The 16,837-nt window shown below is 36.6% G+C and overlaps 1 protein-coding gene across 1 annotated transcript in view; it reads right to left on the bottom strand.

The window, feature by feature from the left end:
* Window positions 1–16,837, bottom strand: part of HGF (hepatocyte growth factor (hepapoietin A; scatter factor)) — a 46,923-nt gene that overhangs the window by 26,457 nt on the left and 3,629 nt on the right. The window contains exons 2-7 of the mRNA XM_010150585.1: window positions 16,809–16,837; window positions 11,922–12,034; window positions 11,214–11,328; window positions 6,323–6,465; window positions 4,494–4,614; window positions 252–370 (exon numbers count right to left, since the gene is read on the bottom strand). The exon at window positions 16,809–16,837 is cut by the window's right edge and continues 147 nt beyond it. Coding sequence (XP_010148887.1) covers window positions 252–370; window positions 4,494–4,614; window positions 6,323–6,465; window positions 11,214–11,328; window positions 11,922–12,034; window positions 16,809–16,837 — 640 coding nt within the window. The remainder of the gene's footprint in view (window positions 1–251; window positions 371–4,493; window positions 4,615–6,322; window positions 6,466–11,213; window positions 11,329–11,921; window positions 12,035–16,808) is intronic.

Raw genomic sequence — 16,837 nt, forward strand, 5'->3', positions numbered from 1 at the left:
TTCTTGATTTTCCTATATTTTAATGCAATTGCCTGTACATAAGATATAAACATATTCCAGTGCTAAGTAACACACAAATCTTTTATTTCCTCTCCAGATTAAATATAATGTCTTTATAGAAAACTCTATTTGAAGGCTATATGTTAAAAGCCAGTGAAGTGCAGTGAATGAACTAACTTTGGTCCTATATTGCTTGAACTACCTGTGTCCAGTTTTTGGAAAAGGAAGTAATAAATTTTGCTTGAACTCACCACACGTTTTAATTGCACAGAACTCCCAGGGGGTGTTAGGGTCAAGAGTGTAGCACCACGGTCTCAGCTTGCCGTCAGGATTGCGGCAGTAATTATCATCAAAGCCCTTGTCAGGATATCTGCAAACCACAACGAGAAACGTGTCAGGGAAGTCTTCCTGGCAACACTGCTCAGGCTTTTACAAGGTACTTAGAGGATGGTCTTAGCAGAGGCAAACAAGAGCCAGTACCTTTTAACCTTGTGTAACAAGAATCACTACCTACTAACCTTGGATCTGATCCTGCAAGATGGATGCAAATAATCTTTTATCAGTATTAGAAAGTTAATAACGTAAAATCTCTTTCCAAATATGCAGCAGAATCAGACCTCCACTGAGGGGATTCCCTGCTGTGCTAATGCACAGGTTACCGGATGGAGTAACTCTGCTAATTGCTAAACTCTTGCTCTTTTGTCTGTCAACTGATGACCAGACTCTAAAGCCACTCAATTTTTTGAAACAGCCCAATTAAGTGTGGATTATATAAACACTGCCTGGCATACCAGATTCATTAAGAAAACCTGTTCTTCAGTGCAACAGCACTGGATTCAAACTGGAAGCTATTTTGAAAAGCTATGTTACTAATGATAGCTCCATTTTTGTAATAGAGCTCATTCTAGGTCATGCCCTCATTTCAAGCATGAGGGAAAAAAAAGGAGAAAAATAAGGAATTAACTTCCGTCTCACTTTATCTCATTAAGATTTGAAACTGTTGTGCCATTTAACTGTTTCCACATTCCTACTGCCATCATTGACCAGTCAGGCACATATTCAGGATAAGGAGGTTCTTTTTCTATAAATGTGCTATATGAACAGCTATAAAGAGAAGATAAATGGATACTTTTTTTATCTCCAGTGAACACAAATCATCTTGGTTTTCCAGTTCTATTGAAACATGTTTGTAAAAGAGACAAAAAGTAGATTTTCCCCTGAGGGAAACACAAAAAGCATGTAAGAGAACAGTAAAGTTAACTACGTGGGAACCTGAACTCATTTACAATGCAAGCAGATGTGTTTTGCACAAGCAGAGGAAAACATGATTTACAGGCATGTGTTTTTGCTAGGGTGCTTTTTGTGTCAAACAATCATCCTAATTTTGAATCGTACATTTGCACCTTGATCTCCCATTCAGGAGCTGAGGTTCCTTCATCTATACAAGGGACAGGAACAGGATTTAAGTAGAATTAAAAAAAAAATAAAAATAAAGCAGACAAGACAAAAAAAACCCCAAGTAACCAAACCAAACCAACCAACCAAAAAAAAATCCACCAAGGAGAAACCTCACAAAACTGAGAATTCATGCTGAGCTGACACCTTTGAGACACCAATGTTGGGGATATGATAATCAACAACTGTTCCACACAATTCAACAGTGAGACTGTGGAGGATTTCCTGAGAGCTCACCCCTTTGCTCTGCACACTCCTCCTTCACACAGCACACTAGGGCACAGACTTATTGCTTGGACCCAACAAATACCCTGAGGTTTCCATGATCTTTCGAAACCCTACATATTTTCCTTTTTCCCCCCTTGAAACTGCAGTAGCTGTACTTCGTTGCTGAAATTGCACTGAAGCATTACGATACACATCTGGTGTGAAAATCAAGACTTTTTCTCAGTGTTGGGGAGGGGGAGTGGGTAAGAGTTAGATGAAGAGATAACATTCTCGTTAAAGAGACAGATGCTGATCTCTTGCTCTTCTGGAACTAAACTGAAACTCAGTGTCTAAAATTCTTCACCAATATTTCTTTTCCTCTTCTTTTAGTTTTAAAATACATGCAGGACTGGAAACTTGATCTTGTATAAATTTTCATACAAGTAATATAAACCAGTGTATTTTAATAAAAGGATACTCAGAGTTGTTTAACTATCATACTACACTTTAATCTTACTTTTCTTCATGCAATAAGTACCAATTTTTCACAGCAGATTTTGTTTTGAGCAGGAAATATGAGCAGCAGACAAGAAAATTGTTGCTTCTCCATACAGTTTAATGCTTATCTAAGTCATTACCCTCAGTGGACTTCCTTCTATACTGAGACATAATCCTCCCTGTGAGGAGTACACCAGAGAACTGGAGCTTCAGAATACAATTCTGCATCTACTCATAGCTAAAAACAGGCCATGAAGGTGTTGCTTGTGGGGATTCCTACTGCTGGTTTCTATCACATCTAAGCAAATAGGTATTATTATTTCTCTCCAGTAAGTGACCTCCAAAGGGAATAAATGTGGAACAATGCATTGAGGTGATGAAAGAAAAAAATGAGATGTATTCACCCTGACCTGAAAACATTGTCCAACAGCAGGTAGACTGAAGCATTTGAAAAGATTACTAGTTTTACTTCTCTTTCTTCATCATTGCACTGATGAATCCATAAATAAAAATAAGTTTCAATCTGTCCAGCTAGTCCTACCATGTTTCCAGGTTATTCATATTACCCCTAGAAAGCTTCTCTAGAGATTGATATATTTGAATGGATCATTTGTTCCAAACCTCCTCTCTTATTTTCAACTTAAATTACTATTAAAAAAACCCAAACAAATCAAAGCCCGCAACATATTTAAAGCTAGTATAATCAAACTATAATTGTCACTACCTTTAGTAACTATTCCATGACGTTAATTAGCATCAATGTATTAGAAATGGACTGGACCCCAGTTACTCTTCTGAAAGCACATAGACATCAGCTCAGCATGCATGGGTTGTTTTTTAATTAAAAAAAATCCATTTTTTCTACAGTCTGAAAACTCTCAAGGAGACATTTTTTGGAAGAAATCTTTCAAGAAGGAAGACAATTTGTAAGACTGCAGTTAGTCTGAAAAGTCATTTTGCAAAAAATCCAAAATTAACTGAAAAATAATTTTCCTCCTGACAGTAAAATTATTATTGTTTGTACTCAGAAAGTCTATAAATGTTTCACTCCCAAAGAACAAAATTCTTTCTGTGACTTATTTTAGAATGCAAAGCAAGTGCATGGCCAAACTCAGAAACAGATTATCTTCAGTCCCAGTTTGCTAATACAAAATATTTATTGTAGCAGTAGGCTGGGAGAGCCTGCTGTTATTCATGAAGCAGATCATCTGAGCCAAGAGGGAAAGGAGGTTATATCACATAAACTCCAAAACTACAGATCCTCAATGTTTTGATGATTAATCAGCCTTGCTAAAATCTACAAGTACCCATATTTCTGAGTATAAAATCTATGTGCTATCTAGTATGACACTTCAACATATATAAAGATACTTTCAGTGGAAGGTCTCAATCATTCTGAGATTGTTGATTCTTGCAGTCTTCCTCTGGCAGTTTAAGTTTGTTCAATCCACTTTACAAGTGGAGTTAATCCAAAATCCAGTGTAAAACTTAAACGAAACTTTAGTCCAGTTTAAGAGGAACATAAAGGCCCTTCTGTGCAGCCTAAAACCACCCCCCCAAAATCTTTTCAAAAGTATATATTATAGATGACACTTTGCAGTTGGGTAAATTTTGCCCTCTAGGAAAAACGCTAATAGGGATGCAATTTGTCTTGTTATTTCTGACTCACCTTTTGGCATTATGTATCTATGACTAAATTAAAAAAAAAAAATCTAAAATATAAATTCATATGCATAAAAATCTAAACAGAATGATGAAGTCCTTTTCCAGGCTGAAAAAACTACATAGTGGGAAAACAGTCAGAACAAATCAGATTACACCTGAACACCACCTCCAGATTTAAAGCTATTCAGTATTTCAAAAAAGGAGCATAATTTGACTTGACAGTGCTGCAATTTTATATTTACTAACTTTGTTAAAAACTAACAAAAATTTATGACTTCTAATCATTATTTATTTTGTGATTAAGGTATTTTAAGCTGACTGAAGCTGCATAACAACATATACAGAAACATTCAGAGGTTAATTTTTTACTCTCAGTGAAGCTAGGGAGGAAATGTTGATCAATTAATGTAGCACATATACACCACTGCACTACGCAGCCACGGTATGTAACCACAACTGCACAGAATAGCCTCTAGTCCCCATCCTGCATCTCCATCATGACTGTAGCCAGCGTGCACACACCATGGGCCAGAATCCCAGGCAACAAAAACTGGTATACACCATAAATTTTAGTTCAGCTAATGCTGGTTTTGCCCAACTGGTTCCAGAACATGTGTAATTTTCAAATTATATCCACATGGATTTGCCTGGCATGGAGGGGAGGTTACCTCTCTGGACGAAATTTGTGCTTGTGTGGTCTCTGAAGATCCCAACGCTGACACTCCTTGCCCGACTCAGTGTGATCCATCGGCCCTCTGTAACTCTCTCCATTGCAGGTCATACATTCAACTAAGACAAAAATTATGTATTAGTCATTTATTATAATGATAATTTGTAGCACACACCAAAAATAAAAAAATCCCTGTTATTATAAATTGAAACCAATCAAGAGGTATAAAAAAAAGCGTATTTTAGTTAGGTTGGTATGGGAAATGTCCTTTTGAATAGAATTGCATCTCTTTCTTAGATCTAATCCAGATGCTTAAATTGGGTAGCAGCTCATAAGACACTTATGGTTTCAAGACAGGTAGGTGCAAGCTGCAGAGTCATTCATGTTCCTGGCAGATTTTTAACCTTACCAATGGTTAGTAACAGAGACACACACACCTAAGGAAGGAGTAATTTTTAGAGATCATGTTTTCTAATTAAGTAACATTTATTATTCTAAATCACTCTAAGTAATAGCATAATAAGAGCCCAAGTTTAAATCCAGAATAATGACTGAATCACAATTTCATGCAGTACAGTCTGTCTCTTTAAATTCCCAGCACTTTCAGCTACATATGATACTGTTTCTTTTCTATACTAATGCTTTCTGGCAGCTTAAACTATGATACATTTTCAGCCCTGGTTTGGAAAAGTGGGGAGTGGAAGGAGAGTAGGCAAAACCTACCAAAGGGATTTGAAATCACTGTTGAACAAAATATGCTTCATAATTTAGAATGAGAAGTCTTAAAATATAAAATAAATTCACCATAATTAACTATAGACACATTTCTCAAGTGCCCCCTAATTAGAGCAATTCTAACGAAGGATCACTTAGTAAATACTAATTTATGCAATTACAGATCTCACTCTTCAGTCAAAACATCCGCTACCAAGGTCTTCAACCTGCAATGAGCTCCTGGTCTTATCCTATTTGAAGCTCACTTAAATTGATCTTTAAATGTAAGTTTTTAAGAGATTTTCAAGCTCCTCATAAATAAGTCTCTTCCTCCCTCCCTCCCTCCCTTTTTCTTCCCCTACCACTCCATAGCTATTGCACATGACACATTAGCAGGAAAATTAAAGGCATCTTATCTTGAGAATTTAAATGGGTTGATTGACTGGAACTGAATTGGCTGATTAGCAAGATATAAGAGCTTAGTTAACAAAACTTGAAAGTCACAAATGCAATTGTGAACATGAAGTATCTTTTGAATTCTGTGACTTGAAAGTTGAATGGGACTGGATTTATAAAAGGTTTCAGTTATTTACAGTATGTATTTGAGAAAAAAAAACAAACAAACACACCAAAAAAAAAACCAAACCAAACCAAAATGCATGCTTGGATTGAGCTTTCATCCCATAATTCAACATTTATCTTTTCATCAAAAAGCAGAAGAAAAGTGGATTTTACCATGAAATGGCACCAGATGATTTTATAACATGGTAATACTGAAATTATTAATGGATTCACTATGGACTAGACAAGTGAAAAAAGGGTAACATTTGGGTGATCAGCACAACTTTGTTGTTCCAATTCCTCTGTGATCTGAAAAAAAGCTGCTGAGCATGAAAGCTGGTTCAAGTCTTCCAGAGAACTGGAACATAACAAGATCTCTTTCTCTGGTAACTCCTTTTCTTGCTACATGACTTATTCTTGCTGAGAAATGCCTATTCTTTCTCCAAAGACCATAAGCAAGTGTCACTGAAACTACTGTTTCATTGTACCTGTTCAGTGTACCTGCTGTCAGCAGGGAAAAGGCAACTTTCCGCGTGAGCCGTGCCGGGTTACCTTGTGAACAGAGGGGGATGTCGCAGACTTCATGGCGCATCTCCGGACTGATGGTGAAACACCATGGCCCTCCTTCTTCCCCTCGGGGGTTTCGACAGTAGTTTTCCCGCAGGTCTTTACCCCGATAGCTCGAAGGCAAAAAGCTAGTTTTAAAATGATAATCATTACAGTATAAGAGCATGCAAACTTTGGTGTTAATCATACTATTTTTTACAAACAGTTAGAAAAAAATCACATTTCTGCTTCCTTCTCCCTCTACCCTGCCTACACAAACACACACACCCAAATATCTATCCATACACAAATACACATCTTCAGTCAGGATTACTCAATCAATGGCCTTAATCAAGGACAATTTGTCTAGCCCATAGCTTGCTCTAGTGAGTTTTACTCCCGTCCCTCGGGCGTCCAGAGCCAACTATCTGCTGCAGAGGCAGCAGCACACTCCCTGACACTCTGTACTCTCTTTCATGATCTCATAACCACTCACACAAGGGTGGAAGACCCTTGGACAAGGGGGAATAATGCACTGGCTGCATAGGGGAAAAATTCATTGGGTCCATAGACATGTCAGACTTGCCTTTGCTATGCATGTGGTGCACATACAGCAGGCTGAGCAGGCCTTAGAGTGCACCTACCACACAAATCCCACCAGCAGAGAAACCTCTTACTATCCCTGGTCAGGCAAGAGCTAGAACTGAGCATCAGGAGCGTGTGAGCATGACCGAGTGCCATTACACTGCACTGAGAAGCTTTCACTGCCCAAAACCACACACTGCTTTGCATTGCAGCAGCAATTTCCCCAGATCCCACTTTAGCTGTCTTGCTCCGTGTTCTGCCACAAACCCCACACTGTTGCCACTTTAGGGTTTGCTACTTGTAGACCCACTCACTCATCATTGCTATCATACAAATCGGGTCATTTAACAGTGTCCTAGCTGACTTAAACTGTGCTCTCCCTTTCATTGTATTTTTCTGCTTTTGCTGTTAGAAGCTACTAAATAACAATACCCCTTATGATTTTTCCATGAGGTTCAGGGTTCTCAGGCCAATGCTAAGAACTTTAATTTTCTTTAGGGATTTAATAGAAATGTGAGCTAATACTATATTTTTTGCCTAACACACATTTGTAGTATCAGACTTTGCTGCTTATGCTCAGTCCATCAAATATAACTTCTGCAGCATCAAGGTTTTGTGTTCTTAGCTGTCTGTAAAATTATGTGCTTACCTCTAGATAAATCCCCCCATATACACTGGCATAGAGATGTATATGTAGTCATATATCTATTTATACATAAAAGTAATACCAGTTATGTTTCCCCACAAACTAGGGAATGAGTAACCCCACAGTAAGGAGCCCAACCAACCAAAGCTGATTCTGTTCAATGACACTGCAAGGGCTCATGACCACACGCAGAATGCACATTGCAGACAAACCCTGTGACACTTCACTGCCAGTTTCATTGCACTGATGCTTAAACAACAGCTAAATCTCTGTAGTTAAAAAGCATGTTAAATTCAGAGTTATGTTCAGTTCCATGAAGATTTTTTTGTTTCTGTTAATTAAAAAGTTGGGCAAAATACATAAGGGATCACACCATAATAGTAATTCAACTTAAAAAATTGATTTATTTTTTGGGTTTCTAAGATTTGCTCCAGGTTTGGGGTTTGTTTGTTTGTTTGGGGTTTTTTTCAGTATATTTAAATTCAGGTGGAAATATCACAAGTAAAGTTCATCTTTTATTCTGAAAACAATATTTTACTTTGGGTGTTTGTTTGTGTTGGAATTTTTTTATGAGTGTTTTGTTTTGTTTCATTATGGGGTTTTTTATTCACTAGGGGAATTCAAATGTATCTATATTCCAGAGGAAAAAAAAAAATGGAATAACATTTTATCTAATTGCTTTTGGAAGACTAGACACTTGCAGTTTACAAAACTGAACTAAGAACTTAGGGTGGTCTTTATACGCAGACACTGATTTAATTTACATCCAAAATTAGAAGAGAATTGTATGGTTCCTGCTGTTCTTGGCAAATTCTATGTTACAAATGGATAAAAAAGATTTTGAGAAAGAGAGAAACAAAAAGAAAATTCTGACATGTGACATTTTAATCATGTTTTATTCCCATTAATGAAATATTTGAACTAGCTGAAGTGGAAAATACCTCTGTTAATTGCATTGTGGTTCTAATCAAGGCAATGTGGAAGCATTATTTAAAAATGCTTTTCTTATTTTTGGTCCTTGACGAGATTAATTTTTATGTCATTACTGCTGCCTATAAAATTGTTGCTTCTGTTTTTCCCCTGTAGTCTAGAAATTTAAATCTCTCAATTTTTTTAGCTAAAGACAGCCTTGGGCAAACTTTTCTGAAGAGACATTGCAACCTGTGTATGTGTTGATGTAGCATGTCACTGCATATTAGAAAATTGTGTTTAATATTCACTTTCTGCTTAGAAATTATGGACATTAGAAAATACAAGGGAAAGGCATTTCAATTTATATTAGATATGCTATCAGAAGGTTTAACAAAAGTCTAAATGAATAGCATTGGAAACTCAAGATGGGTTGGATATATAAGTGGTTTCCACAGGTACTAACAAAACATTCTTAATGGAGGAAAAGATGAGATGCAGTAAAGATCCACCCAGGAATGGAAGATAGAGCCACTCCTAAAACTGTGTGCTGATTTTGTTCAACTATATTAGGTAAGGTAGAAAAGAAGAAAGCCAAAAAGTGAAGCCAGTAAGAGTAATGGTAAAAATGGATTCAGCCACAGAAGTAGTCATGGAAACTAGCAAAAAGCCTGTGAAGCATTGGTCTGCTCTTCGACCATTTCTCTTTGAACCCTTTTTGCATTGGATTTATCCATTTAGATAAAAAACTTCTAAAAGTAAAGAAAATATAGTCTTGTAACCTGTACTAGGATGGAGATGAAAATAGTAGAACTCTGCTTTCAGCAGGGAGTCTCCAGGTTCTATTGGAATACAAATAAATAAAAGTATAATTTGTTAAATCCAAGCACAATTTTTAAGTCTGAAGTTATTTCAATTCTTTCTAAAAAGGTAATGAAAATCAGTAAAGTACATTTCTGCCTTGAATATGAAAAAGGGATTTATTTTCCAATGGCACTTCGTGATAATCAGATGTTGAGAAAAACTGACCTAAAATCCTTGTCTTTCATACTAATAAGTTCCAAACACACCACTACTGTCTGCTTCTTCCCATCTCCCTCATGTCTCTGATGATGAAATCTTATTTTCTGATGTTGAAAAACAGAATTAGCATGCAGCCACCTCATTTATCCAGTGACCTTTGAAAAATTAAACTTATTGCACAAGGCAGGAGAAAAGTCATTCTCATAAAATTCATCATAGAAGAGCGGCTGTCCAAATGTATTGGATAAAGCTGTGTATGTTGTATATTAAAATGAAATTTAGTGATAATAACATACTATCCAGACATTTTTCTTTCTTTAATTATATAAATTTATATGTGTATTACATTGAATAAATGCTCATTCTTGCTTAGGATGTAATTACTGAGAATTACTTCACTTCTAAAAGATGAAGATTATATATTTCAAGGTGTTGAGTCTCAAGAGATCATTGCTGTGGGAGCTGATGTTATTTATTGTACATTCACAATTAAAAGGGGGTCTGGTCTCACACTGAAAATCACACATACTACCATCTATATTATAAGCAGCCAAGTCCACCCAAGTCCAAGCCTGAGGCTCAGCTTTGTAACACATCATAAGAGAAGAGAACCCAAGTATCCCTTGTCCTTTAATGTTGTTCCAAAATATCAGCTTGCACACTGGATAGATTTGGTCAGGACAGGACTGAGCAGTTCACAGCCCAGTTCCTCACTAGCAATCTCCAGCTTGGCTCCTCCAAAACAAAGTGCTGATGCTAGGAGTCCAGAGCAAAAGACAGCAATGTGGATAGGAAGGTTACAGGGGAGAGGATATTTTGGTTTTGGCTCTCAAAGCCTTATTACCTGAATGGCAAAAGCCAATAGAAAAAGGTTCAGAGAAATGGTTAATACTTCATAGTATAGGTCAATACTTCATAGTCCAGTACTTCATAGTCCTTTTGTCAGTTTCCAACGTTTGTTGTGGTTGGATCTGATTTACCTTCACTCTTACTGGCTTTAGTTTTTGGCTTTCTTCTCTTTTTCCTTAGCCAATATAGTTGAACTAAGTCTACTCTTACGGTGTAGATATGACCTCAGTTCCTCACTGTATCATCTCTTAAACCCAAAAGTTAAGTCCCATACCTGCTGTTTCAGTCCTTAGTTGATGCTCATATGATATAAAGGAAAGGATTTCAATAATCTGCTCAGTCCTTTCCATGTATTTGTTGCCTAGTCTAAATGCTTTTTAGAGTTTAACATATTCTACAAATAGAAAATTAAAAGTAACTATGCAAAATATAGTAAAAATAATTATATATTAATCAAATTGGTGGGCTAATATCCCTCATATTTCTTGCTTACTAATAATGTATATTTAAAAATTACCCATTTCTTGGGAGTCGATTAGAAAACAGTGATAAACTTCAAAACCCCAGGCTGAAGTTAAGCAGATGTTTTGTTTCTGTCAGTAGCTAAGATCAAAAGGATATAAGCAGCTAAAAATTGACACAGTAGAGGAAGGAATCTAGACACACAGGCTGGCATTAGGAGAGACCTCTTTGGAGAAATTCCAAGAAGGTAAGGATTTTCTGGGATCTAGAGAATGGAATCTCTTGGGGAAAGGCAAGTATACACCTAAGAGGTTTTGCTGTCTAAAGTCAATTTTCTCATAAATTCTTTGTCTGCTAATAAGTCAAACCATGTCTGAAGCTGTCTGAGCACTATTCTCATTGTCTCTGCTCCTGAACTCTTACCTGTGCTCATGGGGGATCATTGAATTCCAAGCTTGACACTGGATACCACTTTTGGTAACAGATATTGTTCCTTTGTATTCTGCTCCTTTTCCAACGATACAATTCCTGACATAGTCTATTGAAAGAAAAGAGAAGAAAATTGAGGGTTTGGTTAATGTATTTAAAATTCAAGTTTTTCATCAGTTCTCACATAAAATAATATATTTCTGATAGCCTGTAAATACCTAATTATTGATTGTCCACATACATTCTTGTCTATCTTTCTTCTCTTTTTTCCAAAATATTGATCACTAATTTCCCAAAGAAAGCTATTTAAAAGTTTCAAAAGTGTCTGATTAACCAGAGGTCCATTTCTGAGGACTTAAGTCCCCCAACTCATTAATGAGGTAAATAAAAATGTTTTAAAGTCAATAACAGTAACTCATAGAAACTGAGCTTTTAAGTAGTACTGAAGTAGCAGTTCGGACTAGTACATATGATGGTAGGCAAATATTTAGGTTGGAAAACTGAGCAACAGCAGATCTGTAGATGAACTTGCATGACAGCAAAACCAGGGTATTTGTAAATAAAACTGTAGGATGCAGTTTTCAGAATGCATAAACCACCCCAAGCCTAGAACGTTCCTACAGCCAAAAAGTCACTGACTGACCTCAGCTTTTTTTCCCCCGCCATAGCTGGAAAAACACAATCAGTAAATAAATCAGTTACCCTTCTTCTCATACAGATCAAACGCATGGTCTTGCTTCTTTCTCACACCATTTGTCAAGCTGTTGAAGGATAACCAATGGCATCGTTTTGTAACTCTGTCATAAGCAAAGGCCCTGCAAAGAAAATCTGGATGAGAAAAAAATCTCCGTGTGGTTTATAATAACGACACATGGCCTGCCAAGGAGCATACAATGACATCAGATTTATTTTTACTGGGAAAGTCAGAGAAACAGCCCAAATTACTATTTAAACCCACAACTGTGCTGACAAGAACAAAGAAACAAAGAAATTAAATTGATGTGGCCATTACATTAAATGCCAACTTGGTTGTTCACACTAATCTAAGAGTTCCCTTGTCATTTAAGATCTTTATTTTAAAAGTGAGATAAATGTGACTGAGGCAGCATTTGTGTCTCCAGTTGTGCTGCTTTCTGGAGAAAAAAAGGAAGACTCTAAAACATCTTCTTTGCTCCGCTTACAATATGTCTCTGAAATAGTTAAGTATCTCACTCTGATGCCTTAAGAAAAATCCAAGCGCGAGGAATCTGTTTCTTCCCTAGAACAACAGAGCTGTTTAAAAACAAGACTTTTTTTCATTAATAATCTAAACTGTGATAGTGTACCTACAGCTTGTCCTTGCTTTGCTTTAATTTTCTTTTTTTCTCTTATTTTTAACTGCTTTCAAGGATAGAGTACAATGTGTGCTTAGCTGAGTAAATTTTTGCAGGGCAAGGTAGACAAACAGAAATCAGAACACTAAAAACACTTTACTTCAATATTTTAATTGAAATTTGCAGAACTTCCTCTCCTAACATCATTTTGAAAGGAAATTCCTTAACTGTAGGTAAAATATTTAAAGTATTTTAAAACCACAGTTGACTGTCTGGATGAGGGCAACAATTTTTAAAAGAAAAAAAAAAAAAAAGGGCAACCTAAAAATCGTTTCCCTTAATTTCTCATTGGAGAAAAGTAACAAAACACTGACATGATACTTTTGTCTTTAGCCCACCACAAAGTCTACATTTCTGTCACTCACCGCAAACTTTCTTAGATATTTTATTCTGACCTGAGAAAGCATTTTAACACTACTTGGTAATATCCAAAAGACACATAGATTTCCTACACTTCATCCGTAATTTGGCTGTGCCATATTCCTCAGAACTACATCCCCAAAATCAAAGCTCTTTGATCTTCATTTAATTCCTGTCTCACCATACAAGCTTTTCTGTGTGAGATCTTGTGTTCAGTTAAAAATATTACAAGATACCATCCAACCTCCCCACTCTTCTCTCTTTCAAACATCCTCTTCATTATCGTTTCCATCATCAAACAGATTTTTCATCCAACTGCTCTCTCTACTCTGTTGACTCCAAATGTTTCCAACCTGCTAACCTTCATCCTTCTGCCCTTGTTCAGCCTTCTGTTCTCTCCTGGCTAGTTCTCAAATATGAGCGTATCCAAGTGCCTCTAACTCCATCTTCACAAAAATATCCTTGACCTTTCCTGCCTTTCCAATTACATCCTCCTTTCCCCTCCTCCCTCCTAAAGTGGAAATGCAGAATGTACTGTTTACAAACATTTCTTCCAGTTTTTGCCTTTCAATTGCCTTTTGGTTTCTTTCCACTTTGGCTTCAGCCACCTTTGCTCATAAAAGTTTCTAACAATTTTTTCTTGAACCCAAATCTGGAGGGTTTTTACGCTTCCAAAGGCAACATATTTAAGTAAATTCTTGGGCTTTCTTTTACTGATACTGCTGATCACGCCAATTTTTATTGTTCCTATTTGTACCAAGATAGTCAGTAAATCTTCTGATCAGATACTGGAATCCTGTGGTCTATACTGGAATCCCTTTCCATATAAATACAAAGGCACTCCAGAAATTAAGCAGGTAAGGATAAGACAGGAACAGCTTTGTAGGTAAGAGACATGTCTGAAAAAGCCATCTTCATAGCCAATCAAATAGTAACTATATTATCTTTTTGTCATCCATAAGAAACGTAATGGGAAAAGCTGCAAGGATGACTGCAGGAAAACAGAAGGAGTAATGGACTGCAAACGGTGGTGGAACAAAGGAATAAGAACAGCTTAGCAGCAGGTTAATAAAGCTGAGAGGGAAGGCAGAGAAGGCTGTACAGAGAGTTATGAAGTCAAAAGGACAAAGTAAGTGAATTTAAGGGGTACTTTAATGGGGGATTTTGGGAGTAGTGTTATGAAGAAGAAACAAGTCTAGATAAGGATTTGATAACTCAATAGGAAATGTTCCAGATCTGTGCAAGCATGATAGCAAGAGAAAAGAGAAAAGGTCCATTCTGAAAAGTGACATATATTGGCGCCAGCAAAAAGGTGTCAGAGTTAAAAAGAGCAACAATTAATGATTAACAAATATAATACTCACAATTTACTGGAAAATTATATAGAAACTTACCATAAATGAATCAAAAGTTTTTGGGTGTTCTGGTTTTTTTTTTGGGGGGGGGGGGGGTTTGGGGGTGGTTGGTTTTTGGTTTTTTTTTTGTGTCATCCCCACCCTCTGAAAGTAAGAAGTGACTGATCCATTGTAAGTCTATAGTGCCTGGAATCTGCTACTTTACCACTTCCTGGCAGAAAAGAATTGCAACCCTCTTCTTAGTTGTGTACCTCAGAGGGTACAGACCCAGGGGTTGCTGCTCCCAGTGCTATTGTCACAATTACGTTACAAACTATTTCTAGTTTATTTGATCTTAATACTTAAACAAATAGAGTTTGTGTCCAGGAAATAAAACATCAATGCTGTGATCCACGTGATGGAGAACTACTGCATGGGTATGGAGTATCAGAATAATGCCATGAAAATGTCAATAAACAAAGAAAAATCCGAGTCTTACATTTCAAGTATTTAAAATGCAATTTTGTGTTACTTTTCTTATTTTAGAATTATTTGAATGCAACCAGTAAACTATTTGGTTTAATTTCACAACAAATTTCACCTTGTAGTAACCATATGCTGGTATGAAGTTAAAGACTGGGGATCCTAGGAATAAAAGGGAAACTTTAGCAATCACTGGTTCCTTTAAAAGGGAACACATGTCGAATATGTGTTTACAGCATCATCAAAGAACTATGCACACTACAACAGGACTCATCTGGGGCCAAATGGGAAACCACAAGAATGTTCACAGATACAGAAAATCCCTCTTGCTTTGCTGCATAGTGGCATCACAGACAAGACATAATCACCTACACCTCTGCTACTAGCTTTCCTTGGTAAAAATGTGACAGGGAAAATCGGAAATTCAGAACACGCGTAGTCAGATTTGTAATTCTTTTTTATCTTCAGTACAAAATAATTATGACTGATTGCTGTTCTGCTATCTATGAGTACGATTCTTCCAAGCTGTGTTCTCAAAGTCTCTTGTGGCTCCTCTGTGTTTCTTTATTGACTGATTACAACAGGGAGAATTTGCCCTTTAATGAATCCATCAGACACTGTCCCAGTAGAAAAAAAAATCTTCACAAATGAGGGAGTTTTAGAAATTCAGAGAGATTCTAGATTATTATTCACATCAAATAGAATGAACAAATAAATTAACCTACTTTTCATTTTCAGAAGAGAAAACTTCCCAGCTAAAGCAGTTACAGCTAGCTTGACATAATTTTCCTAAGCAGATGTTAGAATACAGAGTTGTTGTTTACTTGGCTTCATTCAGAATTTTTTTATACTGTGGAACTTAATTTTATAACACTGCTCACCGCTGACCATCAGAACTCAAGGATATCTTGCTGCATTAAATACAACCTGGTCCAATTGACAATGATATCATTAGAAGCTCTTTCAATAGGAAAAGGAGTGTCTCATATCATGTGAAAAATATTAGTGCTTGGAAAATATTTTCTAACAGAAATAAGTAAACTCTGCTCATTGTTTACATATATAAGTAGTCAAAGTACAAAACAATGCAAACTAGATCTTGCAACACTGGAATTAAAAGCTTAAAGAAGGATTAAATTACAGTCAAGGACCTCTTCTGCCAAGGAAGAGCTTTTGTTATCACATTGGGTCTAGCTTCCATTTGTAGTGACTGTCAACATTTTTATGTTTCAAAATCAGACTCACATTTAGCCCAGTACTCACCAGTACAGAAGCTATCCATTCTCTCCAAGATTCCCCTGCATTCACGTCCTTTCATTTATTACCAATGGTCTAGACTAAGAGAGGCCAGGGGGATAATTTATCTAATACATGGGAAAAATAACAGTGATTTGTTCCAAAAAATAGTAGGAAATATGTACAGGGCAGACAAGTAATCAGCTGCGTGATGTGTTTCTAAGAGACAGCAGATGCTGAACAATAGCTATCCTATAATTGTAGTGATTGTGCAGCCCAGAAGGTTTGATTCTATTGTATCAGATTCATACTATTTGCCAGTGAACTTCTGCAGTGCATGTATCTGTGCTCCATGTGTGAGGTTCCCCTTGATTTCAGCAGGGGTAATGTGCAAAGAATGAAGACAGAATATGGTCTGAAGTGGTGCTGAAATAGTGCAGCTGTGATGTGTGACAATAACCATTTTATAAGAGACATAAAAATCTCAGAAATGTTCACCGAACACTACAGTGCAACCCAAGTCATCCACATCTTAACATGAGCGCATTTTTTCAGTATGTTATGGAAAAGATTACAGATTGGACAAGCTAGGAAGACAGAACAACTCAGATCAAGCTTTAGAAAGGACTGACACTCTGGATAGGTACAAGACGACCATGGAAATCAAAAAGCACAGTCTTTAGGTTGTCTTCTTCAGTATAAGCTACCACAGACAACAATTACAGAGACATCTTTGGTCAAAGGGTGTTATATAGGTTCCATTAGGAAAAAAACCAATAAAATAATAGAGATACATAACTTACTTGCAAGTGAACAAGAGGCCTTTATTCCT

This window comes from Eurypyga helias, unplaced genomic scaffold (genome assembly GCF_000690775.1).
Source record: "Eurypyga helias isolate BGI_N326 unplaced genomic scaffold, ASM69077v1 scaffold13564, whole genome shotgun sequence".
In the NCBI taxonomy this organism is placed as follows: domain Eukaryota; kingdom Metazoa; phylum Chordata; class Aves; order Eurypygiformes; family Eurypygidae; genus Eurypyga; species Eurypyga helias.